At 35.5% G+C, this 10,879-nt stretch overlaps 1 protein-coding gene across 1 annotated transcript; it reads right to left on the bottom strand.

The window, feature by feature from the left end:
- Positions 1-270: 270 nt before the first annotated feature.
- Positions 271-4,725, bottom strand: LOC137748137 (putative LRR receptor-like serine/threonine-protein kinase At4g29180). Its single transcript, XM_068488225.2, has 12 exons — positions 4,474-4,725; positions 3,269-4,300; positions 2,888-3,023; positions 2,729-2,800; positions 2,556-2,627; positions 2,402-2,482; positions 2,170-2,315; positions 1,817-2,034; positions 1,599-1,725; positions 1,442-1,507; positions 1,161-1,350; positions 271-991 (listed from the first exon to the last, which is right to left on the bottom strand). The coding sequence occupies exons 1-12, from the start codon at positions 4,550-4,552 to the stop codon at positions 928-930; spliced, it is 2,283 nt and encodes a 760-aa protein (XP_068344326.2). The 5' UTR covers positions 4,553-4,725; the 3' UTR covers positions 271-927.
- Between the last annotated feature and the right edge of the window lie 6,154 nt (positions 4,726-10,879).

The following is a 10,879-nucleotide window of genomic DNA, read 5'->3' as shown; positions in this document are numbered from 1 at the left end:
GTGCTAATTTGTACACTCCAAAAGATATGTATAATGGTTGAAAAAATGTATTTTAAAGTCACTTAGTACTAATCTAGTGATATTCATTTTCATTTGTAACTGCATGATCTTATATTCAAATCTCGTTGATGACAAATTTAATACCAATTTATTCTCCCTCTCAACTTAGTTTAAAGTCTCAAACCATGCATGATAACCTCCAAGAAAAGTAGATAAGATACAACATCTAGTAACATAATTTGGATTGATTTACTCCATTGAACAAAAAAATGAAGTGAAAACTTGTATACCAAATAAAAAACTCAAAATGAATTACAAGCCATTTAGAATTGCTTCTTTAAAAAACACTTATGCTCGTAAGTGTTTTTAATAAAGTGCTTCTATTTTTTATTTTAAAAGCACTCTCAAACACATATAATATATACAGAAAGAAATCCAAAGTAATATACAAAAGGATCAAAGAAAGAAAAGAACTTTATGGATATTGTAGTATGTATATCTTCTTCGTCAACTAGCCGGAAATGTTACTAGTTACCTAGCAAACGGTCCGGTCATGGAATCAACATTTGTGGAATCTGTATACACGGAGAGAACTTCAGGTGAACTATGATTATACGGCCCAAACGCAGCGCGAAGTTCTTCTGTTGATCTTGGAGTTCTTTCTCGATGCCTAGACAACTCCATTTCCAAGCAATATTTGAGCTCAGACAATACAACATCCATTGCAACTCTGTGTTGGGAGGTAGAGGTTGTGCACGCCATTGCTATCTCTAAGGCTTTCCAGACTGAATGCTCATCGAACTCTCCTTGCATCCTTTGATCTACAATACATTTAAGTTCCCCTTTTTCGAGCTCAGAACTCACCCACGTTGCTATGTGGATTACTTCATCACTTTTTATCACTGCAGGTTGGCCGGTGATTAGCTCTCATAGAACTACCCCAAAACTATACACATCACTCTTTTCATTCAGCCTTTGGCAATTGTAGTATCTGTAAACAAAAACTAATATTCATTAATCACAACGTCGTGGTTTGTATGCAGCTTATTGTCGGTTTAGTGCCCCTTCAATTTTATTTTTGATTAAGAGTTTGTTCCTTGTTTTTACATTGTATTTTCGCATGATTATAATGGTAATAGAATGAGAAAATCTAAACATACTCTGGATCAAGATATCCGGCTGTTCCCATGACTGTGCTGACCACTTGAGTCTCAATGTCACTAGCAAAAACCTTGGAAAGACCAAAATCCGCTATTTTAGCTTCCAAGTTTTCGCTTAAGAGAATGTTGGCTGTCTTCACATCTCTGTGGACAATAGGCGGCTTGCATCCGTGATGCAAGTACTCGAGACCTGCGAACCAAATTTTGCTTTCCGTTAGTAGAACAATAATTTGTGTAAACATCATCACATCTATTTCACTGAAATAACAGGAAGCACGAACCTTGTGCAGCATCGATTGCTATATGAAGTCTCATTTCCCATGTCATCTGTGAACTCCTTTCTGCATCTGCAACCAATAATGTGTGTTGTGTTCACTAGATTTAAGATGGACCAACATAAACTGGCGAAATTTCTCTATCTTGATAACAAGATTATACCTGAGAGAGAGTTTTTTAGGTTGCCATTAGCCATGTACTCGTATATGAGTGCCAAGTTGTTCGCATCATCGCAGTATCCAATAAACGAGGCCAAGTTTCTATGATGGATTCTCATCAGGAGCTCAGCCTGCAGTCAAGAACAAACTTATCACAACGTGCATCAAACGAGACTAGGCTTGGCATTTACCTTGCATTCCAAGAAATTCTAAATGACAAACCTCTGTTTGGAACTCCCTAGGTCCTTGAGTTGATGATGCAGAAAGCATTTTTACCGCAACTTGGGTTCCGTCTTTCATGCAACCATGGTACACAGTCCCAAATCCTCCTTTCCCGATTGAGGTTTGTAAGTTTTTGGTGATATCTAAAACCTCCTCATGAGTAAACTGGCACTTCTTTGATGCTATAGCTGTTTTGTTAAAGGGTTCTGCTTCTGTACCTTTAAGTACACAAAAAATTATCTGTACGCATTGTATAAATTTTCATTCGATCTAGACAACCTGTTTCGAGAGTTCTTCTTTGTTCAAAGTAATACTGTTACAATTTGGGGAGCTACTGAGATCTGTAAAGGTACCTGATTCTCTTTTTCTTCTCAATTTCCATGCTAGCATCAGCACTATAACGACCGCTAGTGCTGATACTAACGACGCAACTATTGGAGCAACAATTTTCTTCTTCTTTTTGCATGAACCCGAGCCACAAAGATTTTCGGTATCCACACTGAAATGAAAAAATTCTTCTTATTTCCGTTATTTTTTAAACCAAAGGCATGTTTCCAAACCAGATACACAAGAAGCGATTTTTACCTCAGTACAAGTAATCCAGCTTCTGATCTCTCGCGAAGAGCGTTTGGAACCGAACCAGACAATTGATTGCCTTTCAAATTCCTGCAGAACAATTCTTAATAATATGGAATTCTAGTATCAAATGAGTCTATGATCATGTAGAGATTGCACTTACAAGAGAGTGAGCGACTTTAGATCTTCCAAGAACTGAGGCACTGGCCCGGTTAGGTTATTGTTCGACAAATCTCTGGGAAGAAAAGCATTATAGTTAGTAGGTTCTGCAAGATAGTAAGGTGGATAAATTCGGCAAGATGAGTCTTCAAGGAAGCAACAGTGAAGAACAATTACAAGGACTCCAGTGATGAGAGATTGGCAATGGAAGCAGCTATTATCCCATTCAAATTGCTTGAACTCAAGTTTCTAATCACAATAAAAGACAAATCGGCTTAGAATTAGATTGAAAAGACAAAGAAATTGTAAGAAGACTAGTTCCTTAGAAGGACTCACAGGGAAATAATCCGAGGAATCGAAACGCTGTAGTTGCATTCTAGTCCTTCCCAAGAGAAATTCCTAGGTCCACAAGGATCACCAGCCCAGATTTTTTTTATTTGATATGTAGTTTTGACGTTCGTTATGGCATCAGCTGCAGTCATTAACAAAACCAGATCAAACAGGGCCGACAAATTTAAGAGAGAACAACCAGCGGTCACCAACATTGTTTCCAACTTAATTATCCGCACAGCTCGCTACTATATGTTGTATTTTATATTGTCAGGATTCCGAGGTGGGATTTTCATATTTTTCAAGAAGCATTTCTTTTCCAGAGGAAATAAGCATATATCAATACTTGTAAGAATGTTCTTGTTGATTTAACAAAGGAAGACATACCATCTTCACCATAAGTAGGTGATTCAACCAGCTGCATAACTTGGAAAACTTCAACAGCATTCAGAATCGGCGGAAGGGAAGAGTCCTCTGTCTTGTGTAAAGAAATTTCGTGATCCTTTCCCACCAGAGCTCTTGAATTTGATATCACGTCTGCCTGTAAGTAACGGGGAGTGAATGGTCCAAACAATGGAGATCCATTCCATGATATATTGAATTTTCTTGACTGATTCTTCTCAAGTTTCTCCACTTCAGCAAAGTACATAAAAACATAAAACCGAGCATTCATGTCAGTTGTGTTCCAGTACAAATTTAAAGGTTCACTTGCATTCTGAGGTGTAGCTACAGTCCGGATTACTTCCAATGGCACTCTATATCCGTTCTCATAGGTAGTAATCGACGAAGAAGTACTAATTGGATCCCAAGAAGGTGAAATGTGACGTGACCAAATGCGATCATAAACATCATCTCCATATCGACCTGTTCCATTGCCTTGTCCAATGTCCAGTCTTTCAATGAGTACTAATGATGCAGAAGTCCCAAATTCAGTACCATAAGTTGAGCTATTAAGCGGTCTAAATTCCAACGCTGAAATGAAAGGAGTTCCCAACCCTTTATTTATTAGACAAATGTCCACGGTATTTGATTCTGCAAAACCTATAATCTCCTTCGTAACAATATCTGAAGCATTTTCAAACCTCACTGTCGACCAAAAGTTGACGCCGAGATAGAGATCAAATTCGGGCAGCTTGTTTTCTCCATCGTAGTTTCCATACAAGAAGGTAGCTCTAATCAAATTCAAACTGCCATTTCCTGCTTCGGGTTTCAACACGTAGCAATTTTTGTTTCCTTGAGGAAAACTCCTGAGGTCTGAGAGAGGGAAAGGGAGGTTGGGATTGTTTGGATACATAAATTCAGAAGAGATGTTCTGGTTTATCCCTGTGTCTATGTAATCTCCATCCGGTGAGTATGTTATGTTCGTATCCGTGTCTTCGTAGAGCTTCGAGGGAGAACCACAATCAATGCTTATGAAGTCTACCCCAAAACAAATAAATGAAATAAGTCTTAGAACTCAAGCAACAAATCGAAAGAAACAGATTCTTTTTCTACAAGTACATTTAGATCTAACAAGAAGTTACAAGCAGATGCATAAAGAAAATGATCAGACAAGACAACATATCATTTGGCTTCGAAAAAAAAACGCTAACCTATCCGGCGCTGCGCACGAACTGAACTTGCACAGAGCATCAAAAGGAGGAGGACGAAGAACCCAGTTGACATTTTCATCTCTCTCTCTCTCTCTTGGAGCCAAATAATATGATACTGAAAATGTATGAAACTGTGGAATATTAAAACTAATGCTGCAAAACCTGCTACAAATCCCAAGAGAACTACAACTTGGTGTTTTAGGTCAGCATTTTTCCGGGTCAAAGCATTTCGGATATATTTGATTTCACATGTGAAATACAACTGTGCTTGTCATAGCCTCGGCCTATCAATTAGTCAGACTATTTTTTTTTTTTTTTTTTTTTCGAATTTTACTGAAACGTGCACAATATTTAATTGATAACGTCATCAATATTTGATTGAAATGTTGTTACTTTTCTTTTTTTTTATTTTATTATTTTAGCAATTGAGATTTGTAAAATTCTCATTTCAGGCAAATTCCCTTCGTTTTATAACTTTAACTGTGATTATGACATAACACAATTACATTGACTAGAATAAATATGCTGCCACATGTGCTCCCGAGGTCGAGTTTTGGACCTGCAATATAGATTAATTTAGGATTGTGTTCTTTACAAATTTATTTTTATTTCTTACACACATTTTTTAATTTTCGATCATTAAATCGCATGAATTAAAGAAGATCGATGGTAAAAATTAATAAAAATGTGCGAGAAGTAAAAAATGATTGTGAATAACACACTTTTAATTTAAACCAGTGTGTGACTGACATAACAAACAAAAGAAAACTTAAGATGTAGCAATTAGTGATTAATTTAAGAACAATACCTGGCTACTCAGATATGAGTAGGAACTTCTACTCAAAATTTCTCAAAATTGTTCGTTATCAATTTATAGAACTTCATGTTTATAATCAGAACCGTTCATATTATAAATCATCCTATAAAGATCATCTCTGCAAAAAATCAATTAAAACTTAGGTTGTTTAGTCATCAAAGTGTTTAAAAACAAATGAACGGTATTTGTAAAAGCATTACGACCCGTCTATGTATTTGCTACAATAAATTGACTAAACGACCTTAGTTTTAGTTTGTTTTTTGCAGAAATGATCTTTACAGTGTGATTCATAGTATGAATGGTGCTGATTATAAATACAAAGTTCTTTGATTAAAATACTAAGAGTTTTAAATAGGAGTTCTTACTTATCTTTAAGTGAGCAATTATTGTTATTAATTTAATAGATAAATAGCACATGAAAGCCAAAACCTTCATGCCGACAAGCAGAAAGATGGTAAGAAACGCAACTACAAATCCAAAGTCTAAAAGGCAGAAAAGGTGGAACCTAAAAGGCTGCATCTTTATAATTTCCCACAGCTTTGCTTATAATATTCTAAACGCAAATTGTGTTTATGGTAAGGTCAAATTAGTCGGTATAAGGGAAAAAATATAGAAGAAAGAATGAAGATTATAATCATATGGACACACTGGTATCCATGCCACAAAGTATAGGTGTTCTAAAATAAATCAAATCTCATCAAAATTTTCACTTTTTTAATTAAGTTGAAAATCGTTAAGTTTCTTAATCATGATTGAAAGACTTCATAGCTATTAGTTACGTTATTATATCAAAAATATTATCTAGAAACATCCAATATAATGACATCTCTAATGAACTTGTGATGTCTATTGAATGGGTAACGAATATTTTGAATACGTGACAAATATATATTAAAAAGAGCAATACACTTTTAAACACTTGCCGGGTGGCGCCCCTTGGATTATGCCTTGGTTTATCTTGTCCGGCCGGCCGCACTCAGAAACAGATGCCATTGTTCTCTTTGTTTTGTTCTCTCTCTCTTTCAGTCAATGTTAACCTATTTTTAGGGACCAATACATAAATAAATAAATGAATCAAATTACATAGAGATCTATTGAAGCTGGCAATTGATATATTGCATTCTGTCACATACAACCAGAAATCCTACGGAGAATACTTCGGGTACTCAGTGGGGAGTAACAAATATACTGATTTTATTACGTAGAACAATTAAATAACGACACATGTTCATTTAATGTATAACCAATCAGCCTTTATTCTTCTAGCCAAGCATGTGTTATTCTGCTATCCAAACACGTCTTCTTCCTCAGCGAAACACTACCCAGCCGTCCATCACAATCCACCATCTTTTCCCACCATCACCAACCAGAGTCGCCCAATCCACCATACGTTAAACACACTGATCCATCTCCTTCCTTCCTTCCTCCCTTGACTTGGTGCTGCCATGGCAAATCTACCATGGCTGCCGTGACGCCGTCAGACCCACCCCCGTCCCCTCTCCACCCACTCGCCTCCCTCATTACCAACATGTTTCCTCTCAATCCCTCTCTTCTCCGGTGAGCCATTACCAATCTCTCTTTTCCGTCGACCCCAAAGCCAACCCCACCCTCTCATGCTCGTCGACGGCGACGATGGGTTAGAAGATGAACAGTCACGGAAGAGAGTGAGTGTTTCGGGACGTTTGGTTACAAGAATAACGGGTATATTTAATTTGTTTTAAAATAACATGTGTCATGATACTATTGGGCCAACTAAAAGCGTCAGTAAGTTGGATACTCACAATTGAGTACCCAAGCATTGTCCAAATCCTACCGTAGTATCGTGTCTGCACACGTGTCACTCTTATTGTCCAAATACTACCACAGCCATATATATATATATATATATATATATAAATATTTTGGATAGCATTGATCTTCAACCAACTTTTGATTTAAAACGTATTCGTACTCATCCGGTCAACCCTACTTCTCTCACAAAAAACTGGTATCCCAGGCCAACTCCTCCTGACCTTCAATTTGAAGAACGAAATATTCAAAATCAATTTTCAGTTTCAGCCGACAAACTTTATGAGTGGAACATAGATGGCTTATCCGAACAAGAACTTTTGAACAAACTTCAACACATGTCCATGGTTGCTAATAGCTATATTTCAAATCACAATTTTACACAAACACAAATCGTTGATCTTCTCGTCACTGGCTTCACGGGAATGCTTCATTCTTGGTGGGAGAAGCACTTAACTTCTCAGTCCAGAGATGAAATACGCTTTGCGGTCAAAAAAGATGAGGAAGGATTTCCCATTTTTGACGAAACGATAGGACAGGGAATACCCGACGGAGTAAATACTTTACTTTATACGATTATAGAACACTTTATAGGAACACCCATCAACGTTACTACTCGTATTCACGACCAACTGAGTAATTTAAGGTGTCCGACCTTAAGTGATTTCAGATGGTATAAAGATGTTTTCATATCCAGAGTTATGCTTCGGGAAGATAGTAATCAACCTTTTTGGAAAGAAAAATTTATCAATGGTTTACCAAATCTTTTTGCTCACAAAATTCGAAATGTTTTAGTAAACGAAGAAGGTGTCATACCTTATCATACCCTTACTTATGGTAACATAGTTAATGTTATTCAAAAGGAAGGATTGAAAATGTGTATCGACATGAAGATTTCAAAACAAGTTTATAAAGATAAAACTATTGCTAAATACGAACTTGGAACATTTTGTGAACAATATGGTTTACCTCCAATCGCTCCTTCGAGTAAAAAGAAAAAAGCCCAACAAACCAGCAAGTTTTCTAAACATCAATCCAGATTTTATAAAAACAAAAGATCTTCCAACAAACCTTTTCAAACAAATAAATTTTATGAAAAACCATCTTCAAGCAGAAAACCTTTTCGAAAGTCTAAAAAGGATTTTCAAAATAAAAAGGGAAAGTGTTACAAGTGTGGTAAATTTGGTCATTATGCAAATGAATGCAAGGTTAAAAAGGTTATTAACCAACTAAAAATCTCTGAAGAAGAGAAAGTTCAACTTATTCAGGCTTTAGAAATTAGAAATACCGACTCTAGTCAATCTGATAAAAATCCCGATTTTTCCGTCTCCGACTCTAGCAGTTCTAGCGACGTCTCCTCGCCAAACATTAAGTTTGGATGCACGGACACTTGTTGTAACAAAATTTCAGTGCTTAATAAGCAAGAAGAACAAGAAGAGTTTTTAATGGAATTAATTAGTAAAGTCGATGACCCTGATTTAAAATCTTTTTATTTGAAAAAACTCAAAAATTTGATTTCTTCTCATGAACCTGGCACTAGTCAAATTTCTTCTCAAAAGATTTCTCTCAGTACTACTTTGGAACGTTTTAATAAACACAAAAAGGAGATCACCCTCAAAGATCTGCAAAAAGAAGTTAATCAAGTCAAATCGGAAATTAAGTTTTTAAAATCCGAAAATACCGAAATTCGTTCACAACTCAGTAGAGTACGTACGCAAAAACTCGTCCAAGAACAAAATGGTTCTTCCTCAAATTCCGATTCCGACACTCACTCAGCCAAATCTTCTTCTTCAAAAGAACTTGTTTTAAGTCTTTTAGATAAAATAAGAATTCGAAAATGATATTCTAAAGTTACGATAGTAATCGAAGATTTTCATTTAAAAACCATCGCTTTAATTGATTCAGGTGCAGATTTAAATTGCATTCAAGAAGGATTAATACCTACTAAATATTTTCACAAGTCTACGGAAACACTTAGCGCTGCAAATCAATCCCCGATGAAATTAAAATATGAAATTCCCAAAGCCCATGTTTGTCAACAAAATATTTGTTTTAAAACTCCATTTGTTTTAATAAAAAATATTTCTGATCCAGTTATTTTGGGACTCCCTTTCATTGCATTAATTTATCCTTTCAAAGTTCATCATAACTGTATTTCTACCAAGGTTTTTGGCCAAAAAATTACTTTTGAATTTTGCATGGAAACAGATCTTAAAAAGTTAAAACAACTTCAAAAAGATAATGTTTCGAAAACCCTCAACCAGATTACTGCAAAATCCCAACAAATTGCTTTTTTACAGGAAGAAATTCTTCACAAAAGAATTGAATAACAGTTAACAAACAAATCTTTATTAGATTCTATTCGTCAGTTTTCCGATAAGCTTACTAAAGAAATTTGTTCCGATCTTCCAAATGCTTTTTGGCACAGAAAACAACATATTGTTAAACTACTTTATATTAAAGATTTTATTGAGTCAAAAATCCCCACAAAAGCACGACCAATTCAAATGAATCAAGAAGTTTTAGAGTTTTGTAAAACTGAAATTAATCAACTTTTAGAAAAAGGAATTATCCGTAAAAGCAAATCTCCATGGTCATGCCCTGCTTTTTATGTCCAGAAAAACGCAGAATTAGAACGCGGTACTCCACGACTGGTTATTAACTACAAACCTTTGAATGATGTTTTAGAATGGATCCGATATCCAATTCCTAACAAAAGAGACTTGATAAAGAGACTTTCTCAGGCAACTATTTTTTCTAAATTTGATATGAAATCAGGCTTTTGGCAAATTCAAATTCATGAATCTGATAAATACAAAACTGCTTTTGTAACTCCTTTCGGACATTACGAGTGGAATGTAATGCCTTTCGGCTTGAAAAATGCACCAAGTGAATTTCAAAATATCATGAATGAAATTTTTAATCAATACAGCCATTTTTCGATTGTTTATATTGATGATGTATTAATTTTCTCAAAATCAATAGAAGAGCATTGGAAGCATTTGCATGCATTTGTTAGGATCATTAGGTCCAATGGGTTAGTTGTTTCGGCATCTAAGATTAAGTTATTTCAAACCAAAGTTAGATTTTTAGGTTACCATATTTACAGGTCTACCATTCAACCAATAGATCGAGTCATCCAGTTTGCTGATAAATTTCCAGATCAAATTATTGATAAAACCCAACTTCAAAGATTCCTTGGATCTCTCAATTATGTTTCAGAATTTTATCCTCATTTGCGTCAACAATGTAAGCCCTTGTTTGATCGTCTCAAGGAAAATCCTCCATCATGGTCACAAAATCATACTTCCATTGTCAAACAGATCAAAAATCATGTCAAGACTTTGCCTTGCCTTGGCATTCCAACTCCCGGCTCTCTCAAAATAGTCGAAACCGACGCATCTGAAATCGGTTATGGAGGTATCCTTAAACAAAAAATTGCTTCCGAAGATCCTGAACAAATTGTTCGTTTCCATTCAAGAGTTTGGAATTCTGCTCAAGCTAATTATAGTACTATTAAAAAAGAGATTTTATCTATTGTATTATGTATTAGCAAATTCCAAGATGATTTATTAAATCAAAAATTTTTAGTTCGTGTTGATTGCAAATCTGCAAAACATGTTTTACAAAAAGATGTTCAAAATATTGCATCAAAACAGATTTTTGCACTCTGGCAAGCCATATTAAGTATTTTTGATTTTGATATTGAATACATTAAAGGCAGCCAGAATTGCATCCCAGATTTTCTAACCAGAGAATTTTTGCAGGGGAAGAATGGGTACTAATCCTACTCAGCAACGA

The sequence above is a fragment of the Pyrus communis genome, chromosome 2 (genome assembly GCF_041283825.1).
Source record: "Pyrus communis isolate YQ-2024b chromosome 2, ASM4128382v1, whole genome shotgun sequence".
Classification (NCBI taxonomy): domain Eukaryota; kingdom Viridiplantae; phylum Streptophyta; class Magnoliopsida; order Rosales; family Rosaceae; genus Pyrus; species Pyrus communis.
This window is presented reverse-complemented; position numbering and strand designations above follow the sequence as displayed.